The following is a 14,711-nucleotide window of genomic DNA, read 5'->3' on the forward strand; positions in this document are numbered from 1 at the left end:
ACTCTACCCAGGGGGACAGCTTGAGGCTCTGTCTCCAAAAAAAAAAAAAAAGTATTTTTCTTAATACTCTTAGTTCTTCACTGTAGAAGTGTTATGTTGTATTTTAACTTTCTTTGTTTAAGGCACTTGGCACTTAATTGTCTATAAAGTAACATTAGAAATTAGAGCTTTTTTTTTTTTTGGAGACAGACTCTCATTTTGTCACCCTCGGTACAGTGTTGTTGTTGTGTCATAGCTCATAGGAACCTCAGACTCTTGGACTTAAGAGATCCTTTTGCCTCCTGAGTAACTGGGACTGCAGGCACTCTCCACAATGTGTGGCTAACTTTTCTATTTTTAGTACAAAGTCTCTCTCTTGCTTAGACCTCCCAAAATGCTAGGATTACAGGTATGCACCACTGTGCCCAGCCTAATAAGAGCTTTTTATATGAGGAAGGAATGTTTTAGATTGAATGCTTAACCTTTACAGACAAAGAAAATACTATTTATATACTTTAGATTTAATCAAATGTTAATGTAATTTAAGTTTTGAGCCTTTAAGTATTAATGAAACTCAAAGTTAGAATTTTATTTTATTTTTTCAAAGTTAGAATTTTTAAGGCCATAGTCATGTACATATTATTTAGGCTGGAGTGCCATGGCACCAGCCTAACTTATAGCACCCTCAAACTCCTGGGTTCAAGTGATCCTTCTGCCTCAGTTTCACTAATAGCTGGAACTATAGGTGCCTGCCACAGCACCCACGTATTTTTCTATTTTTAGTAGAGACAGGGTCTTTCTCTTGATGAGGCTGTTCTTGAACTCCTCAGCGCAAACAATCCTTCTACCTTGGCCTCCTAGAATAGTAGGGTTACAGGTGTGAGCCACTTCTCTTAGTTTGGAGTTTTTTGGTTTTATTGGAATTTTCATTGCAATAGCTCAGCCCTTAACCTCAGTACGTGACTTTGAATTCACTAATTTAATATGTATTAACTTTCTATGCAGTATTTGCTTACCAACAACTTCAGTTGGTCAGGATGCCATGTGTTTATTTGATTCTGGAAAAGATGGTTCTGAAAACCTTCCTGCTAATTTGGACATTACGTGCAGAAAGAGATTTCACTGCAGGCTTGACAAAAGTGATGTTCCTCCTGCCAAAAAAACTTCACCTATTTCAAGAGATGATTGTCAAGAATATACCTCTGAGGTAAGATAGAATCTTGAAGTCAGTAAGATGGCCATATACAGATCTTTTCCTGTTTGTTCCTTTAGACTCTTCAAACTTGCAGGTGTATATAAAGATATATCTGTAGTTCTGACACATTTCATCATAAACAATCTGGTAAAACAAGTGTTGGATTATCAATTTCAACTTGATGGACGCTCATGGAAATTGATGGACATTAATCAGGAAACCACTCCCAGCTCTGTGGCAATAACTAAAAATAAGGCCCAAAACATAGAGATCTGCATTTTTTCGGTACCATCTCTTAGCTGCAGGACTGTAGGCCTCTCTGAACAGGTTTCCTGCTGTTTAAATGATAATTGTAGTATTATCATCACAATGCTTAAAGCTTCCTGTTGCTCTTAGGAATAAAAGCAGAGCCAGTAAAACCCAGTATGGTCGGTTCCATTTCTGTGTCTCATCTTACTTTGTGCTAGTCTCTGCCTCACTTTCTAGCCACGTTGGCCATCTCTCATTTTCTTGAATGCACTATAATTCTCCATGTCCTACGCATTTCATTTGCTGCCCCTTCTGTGTGAAACATTCCCTTGCAAAACATACAAAATTCCTTAGCTGAAATGTTACTACCTCAGAGAGTTCTGGCCAGACTATGAAAAAATGATTACCAGCCACTGTGTTGTAGGCTTTCTAGTACTCTCTTGTTTTGGTTTCTGGTACTTATCATAATTTGTAACTACACTATGGAAAAGTCAGTTCAAAATCTATAGGTTCTCCCAGGAAAAGTATTTGTTGGGTGATAGCAGATGCAGAGCAAGTGTACTTTCATATATTCGATAGGTAAAAAATAGTATATCCCGGACAGCGCCTGTGGCTCAAAAGGGTAGGGTGCCAGCCCTATATGCTGGAGGTGGCAGGTTTAAACCCAGCCCCGACCCCACCCCAAAAAAGTTAAATAGTATATCCCCAAGTAGTTTTAATTTCTCATGTTATGGGTAATATTAAATATATTTTCATATGTTTAAGAGCCATGTGTATTTCCTTTTCTGTGAAGTGAGTTTTTATATTTTTTACCCATTTTTCATTTGGGTTGATCTTTTCCTATAGAACTAGAAAACCCCAGTTATGTATATGTTTGTGATAATGAGCTGCAGGTATTTTTTTCCTAGTTTGTCATTTGTCTTTTGAGTCTGTTTTTTTTGGTTGTTATTACTGTTTTCTCATGGAGATTTTAAAAATACTAACTTTTTAAGATGAAAGATTTCAAACATAGAAACCTATTAAAGTTGGTAGACCAATAATTTATCAGCATTCCATCTATAGATCATTCTGTTTTGTTTTTAAAGTATGTTGAGGCTCAAGTGGCTAAGGCACCAGCCACGTACACCTAAGGTGGTGGGTTCGAATCCAGCCCGGGCCCACCAAACAACAATGACGGCTGCAACCAAAAAATAGCCAGGCGTTGTGACGGGCGTCTGTGGTCCCAGCTACTTGGGAGGCGGAGACAGGAGACTCGCTTGAGCCCAGGAGTTGGAGGTTGCTGTGAGCTTTGATGCAACAACACTCTACCCAGGGGCTTGAGGCTCTGTCTCGAAAAAAAAAAAAAGTATGTTGAAGCCAGGTATGTCTGCTGTCTCTGGATGGACTTGGGAGGCTGAAGCAGGAGGATCTTTTAGTCCAGGAATTCGACTTTAAGTATGCTATAAATGCACCTATGAATACCTACTTCATCTCAGCCTGGATGACATAATGAAGCCTAATTTTATTTTCAAAACACAGTATGCTTAATGACATGAACACAAGACCATAGTGCTTCACAAAACTAGGTCACCAGCTTATAATATACCATTTTAAAAATGACATTTGTACAGTGGTGTGAATATGTAATAATGTCCATTTGTCTTATTTGCACTTTTTATTTTCTAAATGTTTTTAGCATTTACATTTAGCATTTAGCATTTTAACAATAAAAATTTTGCTTGTGCAGATTGAGTATGCTTTTTTCAAAAAGCTTGGGACCAGAAATGCTTCAGATTTTTCAGACTTTGGACTATTTGCATTATACCTACTTGTTCAGCATCCCAAATCCAAAAATCCCGAATCTGAAATGTTCCAATGAGCATTTTCTTTGAGTGTCATGTTGGCACTCAGAAAGTTTTGGATTTTGGAGCATTTTAGGATTTAAATTTTTTGGATTAGTATCCTCAACCTGTACAAAATTCTAGAATGTATACATGGCTGTGTTCAAATAAATTTGCAAACTTTTTTTATCTTTCTGTTTATCAATTCTTTTATGTGTGACTTCTGGATTTTATGTTATACTTTGAAAGTCCTTTGAAATGAAAATTTCTACCTAATATGATTTTCTAGCTAATGTTGTTGATTTTTTTTTTTTTTGAGACAGAGCCTAAAGCTGTCGCCCTGGGCAGAGTGCTATGGCATCATAGCTCACAGCAACCTCCAACTCCTGGGCTCAAGCAAGTCTCCTGCTTCTGCCTCCTAAGTAGCTGGGACTACAGGCACCCGCCACAATGCCTGGCTATTTTTTTTTGATTGCAGCCATCAATGTTGTTTGGTGGGCCCGGGCTGGATTCCAACCCGCCAGCTCACGTGTATGTGGCTGGCACCTTAGCCGCTTGAGCCACAGGCGCTGAGCCTATTGATTTGTTTAAAATGCATTTTGGTGGCTTGGCACCCATAGCTCAGTGGTTAGGGCACCAACCACATACACTGGAGCTGGAGAATTTGAACCCAGCCTGGGCCTGCTAAACAACAGTGACACTACAACCAAAAAATAGCTGGGCATTGTGGTGGGCGCCTGTAGTCCCAGCTACTTGGGAGGCTGAGACAAGACAGTCGCTTAAGCCCAAGAATTTGAGGTTGCTGTGAGCTATGACGCCATGGCACTCTACCAAGGGTGACATAGTGAGACTGTGTCTCAAAAAACAAACACAGAAACAAACAAAAAAATAGCTGGGGATTGTGGTGGGCACTTATAGCTCCAGCTATGAGGGAGGCTGAGGCAAGAGAATCACTTGAGCCCGAGTTTGAAGTTGGTCTGAGCTGACGCCAAGCCACTCTACTGAGGGCGACAGTGAGACTCTGTCTAAAAAAAAAGAATATATTTTTGGTAGGAATAGGGGCAACATATTTTCCCTAGATGCCTGTAACCATTTACTTTGAATGATTTTTTTTTTTTTAAATCTTTTTCCACTGATAGGAAAGTCTGCTATTTTTATTTATTTATTTATTTATTTATTTATTTTTGGAAACAGAGTCTCACTGTGTCACCCTTGGTAGGGTGCTGTGTCATTACAGCTCACAGCAACCTCAAACTCTTGGGCTTAAGCAATTCTCTTGCCTCAACTTTGTAAGTGGCTAGGACTACAGGCCCCTGCCATAATGCCTAGCTAGGAATTCTGCTATTATCAGATACAAAATCTTCATGTGTGTTTGATATATTCCTGAACTTCTTTTTCTTTTACATTGATTCCCTTATTTGTTCTGGGGCCATTATCACACCGTTTTAATTATTGTAGCTTTATAACGTGCTTTAGTATCTTACAGGGATAATCCTTCTCCAAACTTTTTATATTTTCTTCATTTTTCAAGTTTCTCCTCATTGTTTATATGTTCTCAGACTTATATGAATTTTGGAATTAACATGTTTAGGTCTCTAAAAATGAATTCTACTGGTATTTGTATTAGAATTGACAGAGTATTTTAGGAAAAATTGACACACTAATTATAATATTGACTCTTCTCATTCAAAAACATAGTATGTCTTTCTGTTTGTTTAAGACTTGTTTTTGTGTTTTTCAATTTTATGTTAAGCTTTTCTTCATATAGCTCTTCTATTTTGTTAGGTTATTGCTAAGAATTTTATCTTTTTTGTTATTGAGGTTTTTGTTTTGTCTTTCTTTATTTTAATTTTTTGAGATAGAGTTTCAGTCTATCACTAAGGCTGGAGTACAGTGGTCATAGCTTACTGCAACCTCAAATTCCTGGGCTTCAGCAGTCCTCCTGCCACAGCTTCTGTAGTAGCTGAGATATATAGGCTCACGCCATCATACCCAACTAATTTTTCTTACTTTCTGTAGAGATGAGGTCTGGCTTTGCCATGGCTGGTCTTGAACTCCTGGGCTTCAACCTCCTAAAACACTGGGATTATAAGCAGCATGAGCTACTGTATCCAGCCATCATAGATTTCTTTTCTATCTAAAGAGCTTACTGTATTCCCTCATTGTGCATAGTAATTTTTCCTTTGATTCTTTTGGGTTTTAAAGAGAAACAAACATCATCTGCAAATATAATTTTAATTCTTCTCTTTTGCTTCTTATAGTTCTAATTTTGCTTTTATTGGCTAATATAACTCAAACAAGCTTAAAAGCTTAAAAGTCCTAATAGTACATGCTTTTTCTTATTTCTTATTTTAATCCAGTGTTTATTATGTGGTATACTAGCTTTTGGATTGCAATAGTTTATATTTTATGGTGTTAAGAAAATGTCTATTCTGCATTATTTCATTAACTTTTTTCCAAAATGAATGTTACTGGATATATCTTTTGCGAATTACAGATGGGTTGCCCCCTGAGATCTGTTGAATTACATTAGATTTTGCAATGTTGAATCATCTTTGCATTCATGAAACAAACTCTACTTGATTGTGACATATATATTAGTCTTTTTATGTGCTTCTTGTACTATTTCATATGATATTTTTGCATTAGCGTTAGGTGAGACTGGTTAGTTGGTATCAATGTTACACTTGATTTATAAAAGGCATTTGTTGGCTTTCTCTTTTTTAGTGGGCTCTTTTCCATAAATATTTGTTAGAATTCCTATAAGATGTATCTGATTCTAGAGCTTTCTGGAAGGTGCATGCTTTTTTATTTAAAGAAAGGAAATTAATTTTAATTCAATGTGATAAATGGATTTTTAATTTTTAAAAAATTTTCTTAAAACAGGTGTGTTCAAACGAATTAATAAATATTTTTGAGGAAAGAGGTGAGTAAAATAAATTTTAATACGACTGCATTTTGCTAAGTACCCCTCATTATTTTTGATGCATTTTGTTCAAATAAGAGATTGAAGCAGAGTTATGATCACTTTTCTCTAAGAGTAATGCTGTTATTATCAGTAATTCTTTCATCTTGCTAAGGCCTTGGGTTTGGTAGTTTGATAAGTTAAAGAAGCTTCTTTCATCCTCTTGTCAATAGAAAACCATATGGCTTTTAGCAGCTACCTTTTAGAAATAGAAAGCTAAGTATAATGGCATTTTAAAAAATAAGTTCTTAACTTTACCCTGAAAATTAGTTTCGTACTAGAGATCTTTTCAAGCTTAAGTCACTTAAGCAAAAGATTATAGACTTTTCTGTTTTTTAAAAGAATTTAAAATCTTTTATGGGGTATTAAACCATTTAGGCTCTATTTTTCCTTATAACTAAGGCAGCCAAAGATTTCTCCCATCTATCTCCTCTCCAATAAGTTTTTTTTTTTTTTTTTTTGAGACAGTTCAACTTTGTAGAAGTAGAGTGCTGTGGTGTCATACCTCACAGCAACCTCCAACTCTTGAGCTCAAGCAATTCTCTTGCCTCAGCCTCTGGACTAGCTGGGACTATAGGTGCCCACCACAACGCCTGGCTCTTTTTAGACACGGAGTCTCGCTCTTGCTCAGGCTGGTCTCGAACCTGTGAGCTCAGGGCAATCCACCCACCTTGGCCTCCCAGAGTGCTAGGATTACAGGTGTGAGCCACTGCTCCAGTCACCAATAAAAGTATTAAACAAATTACAACATATTGAAATTTTAGTGATATGTTAAACACATAGACCAGCTTCAATTGGATTATTTCCTTTAGCAGATATACTTACTAATGTCATTCTACCTTCATGTAACTATGACAGCTGTCCTAAGGGAAAATAGGGTTTTTATTTAATAAATTTATTTTGCCTTAATTGCTACTTTGGCTTTTGTCTATTATTTAGTTAAGGAAAGAGAACTCTTTAGCTAAACCTGAGTGGTACTCAGGGATTAACCATCTATATTTGGGGTTGGTTAAACCTCTACATTTTAACAAACCCTAGATTCTTTTATTTATTTATTTATTTATTTATTTATTTTTTCGAGACAGAGCCTCAAGCTATCCCCCGGGTAGAGTGCTGTGGCTTCACAGCTCACAGCAACCTCCAACTCTTGGGCTCAGGCGAGTCTCCTGCCTCAGCCTCCCAAGTAGCTGGGACCACAGGTGCCCGCCACAACGCCCGGCTATTTTTTGTGTGTAGCCGTCATTGTTGTTTGGCGGGTCCGGGCTGGATTCAAACCCTCCGCCGTAGTTGTATGTGGCTGGTGCCTTAGCCACTTGAGCCACAGGCGCCAAGCCTAAGCCCTAGATTCTTAGGAAGTAATGACCCTTATGTTTTGATAGTTCAAAAAATATTTCTGGAAAAAGGTTTTCTAGGTCAAAATACATTGATATAACTGTTTTGTATTTGAGAGCAAAAGTTGTTACTGTAGCTCCTAACCACTTAAAATGTTCTTAATTTAATTAGGTCCAATAACCTAATAATTATAATCTAGCTTACTCTTATTAGGATAGGCTTATTATAGAATACCATAGGTTTTTAACAAATATTGCCAGCATATAGAATATATTACATTTAGTATATGTGCTTACTATTTGCTTTCTTTTTTGAAGGGGAGCCTTACAAGAGACAAAGTATTTTTCCTACCTCAGGGAGCACACATACAACTCCAGAACCTCAAAATAAACAAGATGAATCAAGCTTTCAGAGTGTTGGGTCAAGATCTCTTGATAAAATAATAGATACACATACAGAAAAGAATATGCCTCACTTACCTCAGGATGAGATAATTATGTCTGATAAGGAAGAAAGAACTGATGCTGCTTCTAAGACTGAACAAAAGGATAATAGAATACCATCTTCCAAAGCTCCACTCTCCAGGTATCATGAAAGAATCTTTAATAAATCTCTCTGAATAAATATAGCTTACATGGAACACATGCGTGAAGATTAAATACAGATGGTGTTAAGTAAACATTCCTCTAATATAAAGGAAAGAAGTTTCAGCAAAGGAAATATAGTAATTAATGTTCAATCAAGATTATTATTATCACTATACTATACAGTGAAAGGTTTAAGTGCTGATACTTAGACTATTATAGATAGAAAATCCTTATTTTATTATTATTTTTTAAAGACAGTATCTCACTCTGTTGCCCAGGCTAGAGTGCTATGGTGTCACAGCCTAGCTCACAGCAACCCCAAACTCCTGGGTTCAGGGTATTCTCTTGCCTTAGCCTTCCAAGTAGCTAGGACTATAGTTTGGCGGGCCCGGGCTGGATTCGAACCTGTCACCCTAGGTGTATGTGGCTGGCGCCTTAGCCACCCGAGCCACAGGTGCCGAGCCGCTAAGAGGATCTCTTGAGCCCAAGAGTTTGAGGTTGCTGTGAGCTATGAAGCAAGAAAGTGAGACTCTGTCTCACAACAAAACAAAATATTAACATGGTATTGATGAGTTTGGTTGGGGGAGGACATATAGTAGCCTCCACTAAGGGAAAGGAAGGAAAGGAAATGTGTAGCTTAAAAAGGCATATTATTAAATTTTGTTTTCATTATCTAAATTATAGAAAGTAAAGCTCAGCAATACCTTTTTGGTCTTATTTTAGGGAAGTGCTGAAAATGGAATGAAGGCCAGGCACAATGGTGCATATCTGTAGTCCCAGCTACTTGTAGGCGGCTGAGGCTGGAGGATCACTTGAACCCAGGAGTTCAAGGCTTATATTTGTGCCTGTTAATAGCTACTGGGCTCCAGCCTGAGCAACATAGTGAGACCTTGTTTTATAAGGAAAAAAAAAAACAGAAGGAAAGAAAAGAAAGAAAATATAGAATGAAGGAAGCATCATAGGATCATGAAGGTTTAGATTAAAATAGGTTGAGAAGCAGTGTTTTTGAACAGAGGTAAGCAGACTTTTTTGTAAAAGTGGGAATATAGTACATATTTTAGGCTTTGCAGGTTTCTGTTCTAACTATTTAATTCTGTGTTTATATGTAAACAAGCGAGCATGGCTGTGTTCCAGTAAAACACATTCACAGAATCAGATGGTGGACTACATTTGGCCTGACCCCTGCTTCTCAGCCTTGCTCCTTAAAGCATAGTGCTGGGACCAGCAGCATAGACATCATTTGAGGATTTACTAGAAATACAGGATTCAGGCCACACCTGCTGTCAAAATTCTGTCAGGGTCTTCATTTTAATAAGGTTCTTGGGTGGTTGTATGCACTTCTAAGCTTGGGAAGCACCAGTTTAGAGTAAGCCTTGACCTTTGTCACAAATAAGTGTCATAGTATAGTAGTTATCAATTTTCAGTAGATTGTTCCATTGTAGCATTAGTGGAAAGAAGGTATTAAGAGCATGTCTTCCTGGACATTCTTTAATGTCTTTACATTCACATTTCTAGACCTGGCAGAAGACCCCTGGGATTTTTGTCTTTAATTTGTTCAAAGAGCAGTTTGGAATCTGATGAACCTACTCAGGTCCATAGTAAGAAGCGCCTAAGACCTCTCATACCCGTGTCAAGACAGAAGTTGAAAAGATCCAATCCATTCAGCGAAAGCCAGAAAAAAAATCAAGAGTCCTCTGATCTGCTTCCATCTCCAAGTGTTATTAACAATCATTCTGAGAATATTGGCTGTTTGGCAACTCAGGTATGTGATAATTACTGTATTTTATTGTTTGTATAGAATGATTTGGATTTCAGACTCAACGAGGGAAAACATATAATTGTTTTTTGAATGTCAGAAGTTATTTTAGAGCGTTTCTACCTCGTATTACCCCTCCAACTATGAAGTAGGAGTTACAACTAACTTAGTACAGAGATATTGACCTAGCCACAAATGAACACTTGATTGCCAAAGACCTTTCTGTCCCCACTCCTCCGAATCCATTCTAAAAGTGTTTTTCCATGGCATTATGGTAATAAGTTTTTTTAAAAAATGCTTTTACATTTTTAAATATTTTGACCCACCTAGAATTAATTTTGTTGAGGTATAGGTCTTTTTTTTTTTTTAACCTGAGGATGATTATACAGTTGTCTAACATCATATATTGAATAATCTAGAGTTTTTGGTGTTTTTAAAATACCACTTTTATCAAGTACTAAATTTTCACACACATTGGGGTTATTTCTAGTCTTCTGTTTCATTGATGTGTATGTCTGTTCCTGTGCTTATACCCTGCTGTCTTTATCGATTTGTTAAGTATGCTTAATTTTTGAGAAGGTTATCTTTGATTTCTGATGTTTCCTTTAGGTGCTGTTATGTTTCATGGGTCTGTCTATTCTTATGCCAGTAATTAGAATACTTCTGTTACAGATTTAATAATGTTATATTTTTCATTATTAAAATTTTGTTTTGAAAATTCAGAGTAAAGTAATGGATACTGCAGTTTATCTACTTATGTTGAGAGTTTAGTGCTTATAATTTTATAACTAAGGCTTATAAAAGTTATCTTGATAAAACTTATACTTAGGATTATTTACTTAAAATAACAGCATAGAAATGAAATTGTTGGGTCAGTAAGTATGAAATATATTTAAAACTTGATATTTATTGTCATATTGCTTTTCAAACCGATTATATCAATTTAGATTACCGTTAGCTATATATATATGTGTGTGTGTATACCCACATATATATATGTGTTTTCTCATGTGTTTTTTTTTTTAACTTAAATTTTACCTTTTTAGGTTTCTTCTGGTCAGCCTTCACTGAAGGAAGCATGTAAAAGTGGCCAAAAGCGGAGACGTGAAGAGGAGCCAACCACAGTCTCTGAATATTTCTTCAGTGATATCTTCATTGAAGTGGATGAAAAAGAGTAAACAGTCTCTTGTTTGTTCTTTTGTTTTTTGTTTAAGCCTGGGATTTCCCGGGTCAATTACATCAACAAAGCAGTATTTAGAGAAAAGCATCACTGTCTAATTTACTTTTGAGGTTTGATTTTGAGTATATAATGAGCTTGGTTGGAAGCTTTTATAATCAGTGAGAAACATTTCTGAGGTTCCTTTCATTCTGATGATTCAGCATTTTGGAAATACCAAGCAATTAAGACTGCTTTCTCACACAGAAATAGCAACTCTTGTTTACATTTTTGATTCTTCCTGCGCTGACCACACATGGACATTTGAGAATGTTGTGGATAAATTTCTCTGTATCAATCATAGTGCTGATGTATTTGGAGGTCGTTTGTATTGTATGTAACCTTGAGAAACTTCCTTACTTTTTTTTTCCCCCAAAAAAATATTGTGGTTTTTTGGATGTGGGATGATGAAGACCTTTTCAGTTGCCTCTGAGTACAGTTATGTGCCACATAACGTAACAATGTTTTAGTCAACAACAGACTGCATGTATGAAGGTGGTCCCATAAGATTATAATGGAGCTGAAAAAGTCCTATTGCCTGTTGATGTTGAAGCCATTGTAGTGCAACCCATTGCCTTTTCTGTGTTTAGATACATAAATACTTACCATTGTGGTATAATTGCTTACAGAATACAATACAGTAACGTGTTGAACAGATTTGTAGTTGAGGAGCAATAGGCTGTACCATATAACCTGGGGGTGTAATAGGCTGGGGGTGTAGTAATCTGTGGTCCAGATTTATGTAAGTTCAAACAACAGGGAAATGGCCTAACAACTCTGTTCATGGATTGTTAAACAACACATGACTGTATATGAAAACAAATTGTCAAACTCCACTTTAGTATGGTAAATGTTAAAAAACTTTTCTATTAGCAGCTGTTTGGCTGAATGAAAAATATGTATTTTTCTAATTTGTAGTATTATAACATTAACTCTAATTGAAGAACTAGCATTTAAGCTTATTATTTATAAAGATGAGACATCAAAGAACTTACTTATATTTAAAAGTTTTATTTAGAAGGGTATTCAGTTTTAGTTCTTTTTACCCCTCAGATTGTGGGTAAAGCAGGCATTAACAAGTTTGTTTGTCTCCTTTCCCTCTTTAATTTTAAAAATATTTAAAATGATACAACTAAAAATGTTTAGATAGTATATATGTTTTGAATATATATTTTTCTCATTGTTTATTGTATTGACTTTGTACTGTGAATTTTTTTGTTCTTATTTCTTGGATAATCTCAGGATGTTTCACGGGGCGAGGGGAATACTCTTAACTTTATTTATGAGGCAAATTTCCATACAAAACTGATGTCCTTTCTGTATATATATGCACACCACACACATTCCTTTTTAAGAAACTAATTTCTTGGCCAGGCGGGGTGGCTCACGCCTTCACTCCTAGCACTCTGGGAGGCTGAGGCAGGTGACCAGCCTGACCAAGACCCTGTCTCTACTAAAAATAGGAAAACTAGCGGGGCATGGTGATGCACACCTGTAGTCCCAGCTACTCAGGAGGCTCAGGCAAGAGGATTGCTTGGGCTTAAGAGTTTGAAGTTGTTGTGAGCTATAATACCATGGCACTCAACCCAGGGCAATAGAATGAGACTCTGTCTCAAAAAACAAAACAAAAAAACAAAAAAAAGGCCAACCAATTGCTTCATAGTTTTTTCCCCATTCTGCTTAAGGAATACTTGGTCCTTTAAGCACAGAGCACAGCTGTGATACTCAACAGAAAATAAGACTTTATAAAGTCAGTGATTATTAACAAAATGAATTACGGTTTGTTTTTAATTTCAAGATTTTATGATTTATATATGTAATTCTATTATCTACCCAAGCAAGATCTTTTGTCGTTCAAATTAAACTTCTGAAAGAACATATTTATTCTGATTTTATTTGCCTAGCCTTCTAGGTGGGCAGTACATTAGTTCAGAAGTTGGAAACTTTTTCTACAAGTTTGGGTTTGCAGGCAGGAGGGTCTCTGTGGCAGCCACTCAGCTTTGCCATTGTGTGAAAGCAGCCACAGGCGTACTTAAACAGAGAACTGTGGCTGGATTGGCCCCCACATCAGATAGTAATTTTCTTACCTTAAGGTGCTGATGTCTGTGTGTGAGTTATTTGTCGTTGAAGTTGTGAGTTGTGCCTAAAAGTTGAAATTGTGTTGATGATATTATATATGATTCGTATTTCAATTGAGAAGATATTTTAAAGTCTAGGTAACTGTGTTTGTATATTGAAAAAATGGTAGCCAGTTTTCAAGTTCCATATGTAAAAGGGAATGTCTCAGCAAGTTAAACAGTAATGGTAATTTATTGAAACTAGTGCTGTTAGAGCACTTATCCATTGCCCATTAGTGATATTTACAGCTTAACTTTTTTTGTCATAAAGGAGGATCTATCTGCAGTACTATCTTGGGTAGATTAAAAACAGAAAAAAGTTTTCAAAAAAAGGAGCTTTTATAATTCTGAGCAGAAATTCTCTAAAGTAGGCATTTATTTATTTCATATGATTAATATATCACAGAAATCATGGTAGTAAATCACGTTGCTGTTACTAATGCCCTGTTTTTGTAAATTTTAAAAAATATCATTCTGAAAAGATTTCTTTCTCTAATTAGTGTTAGTAATTTGGGTGTTATTTGCCATGACTAAACTATTATATATTCCTGGTGTAATATTTATTTTTTAACTTTGTTAATATCTGTCTCTTTTTCATCTATAATAAATTTATGGAAGATGTAATTTCTTGCTGTATAAAGAATACAGGCATGTTCATTGTATTAGAGCAGCGGTTCTCAATCTGTGGGTCACGAGCCCTTTGTAACAATGAAAATACATCGCAGTGTTAGGAAGGTTGAGAACCACTGTATTAGAGAATCAAGTCAACTGGCTAAATTATCTTGCTGTTAATATTCTTAAAACTAATCTTGGATAAAGAGAAATTTAATCAGTGTATTTACCTTGCGAGGTAGAAAGACCTATCTTAAATCTAGTTCATGTAAAGAGAAGATGTTAGAATGGACTTGTTGTTTTATAAATTTTAAAGGAGATATGATTAAAGGTTTTTATCTTTTCTTGACCTTTCCTCCTGAATGCTTACGTCTTAGCAAGTGACCAACTTGATGGTTTAAAAGGCTAGTCGTTGGTAAATGATTGAGGCACAGATAAAAATATTAATATCCACTGTTTATCATCATGTTATTTGAAATAGAAGTGACCATGTATACTATCTTGCTTGAGGAAGTCTTTGACAAAAAAAGCAATATCTATCATTTGTAAATTTTCTTGTTCTAAAGAAAGTAATTGTTATATATATAAATTATGTAAATAAAAGTTATTTTATACCATGTCTGTTGTGTCCTTTTACAACTAAAGATATGTGCCTTTATGTTCAGTTAACCAAAACTAGTAATTACTGTTTTTCAACTATAGTCTCATACCTTCCTTCCAAAAAAGTATAGTATAACTGGAAGAATTAAACTTTACTCTTGTTTACTTGCTATGAAGGATGTTATTCTGAGTTTGTAAGAATAAAGAAAGAATAGACTTTCCCCAACATTTGGGAATGGGAAGCATTGATTATTTTTTTGTGTGTATATTTTTTTTTTTTTTT

At 35.8% G+C, this 14,711-nt stretch overlaps 1 protein-coding gene across 1 annotated transcript in view; it reads left to right on the forward strand.

The window, feature by feature from the left end:
• The window catches only part of BDP1 (B double prime 1, subunit of RNA polymerase III transcription initiation factor IIIB), a 114,892-nt gene extending 102,818 nt beyond the window's left edge, over positions 1-12,074 (forward strand). Inside the window, exons 34-38 of the mRNA XM_023510861.1 lie at positions 985-1,186; positions 6,130-6,169; positions 7,858-8,125; positions 9,643-9,889; positions 10,930-12,074. Of these exons, the coding sequence (XP_023366629.1) occupies positions 985-1,186; positions 6,130-6,169; positions 7,858-8,125; positions 9,643-9,889; positions 10,930-11,061 (889 nt within the window). The 3' untranslated portion in view covers positions 11,062-12,074. The remainder of the gene's footprint in view (positions 1-984; positions 1,187-6,129; positions 6,170-7,857; positions 8,126-9,642; positions 9,890-10,929) is intronic.
• Positions 12,075-14,711: the final 2,637 nt, after the last annotated feature.

Source organism: Otolemur garnettii, unplaced genomic scaffold (assembly GCF_000181295.1).
Source record: "Otolemur garnettii isolate 467f Iridium unplaced genomic scaffold, OtoGar3 scaffold00017, whole genome shotgun sequence".
In the NCBI taxonomy this organism is placed as follows: Eukaryota; Metazoa; Chordata; class Mammalia; order Primates; family Galagidae; genus Otolemur; species Otolemur garnettii.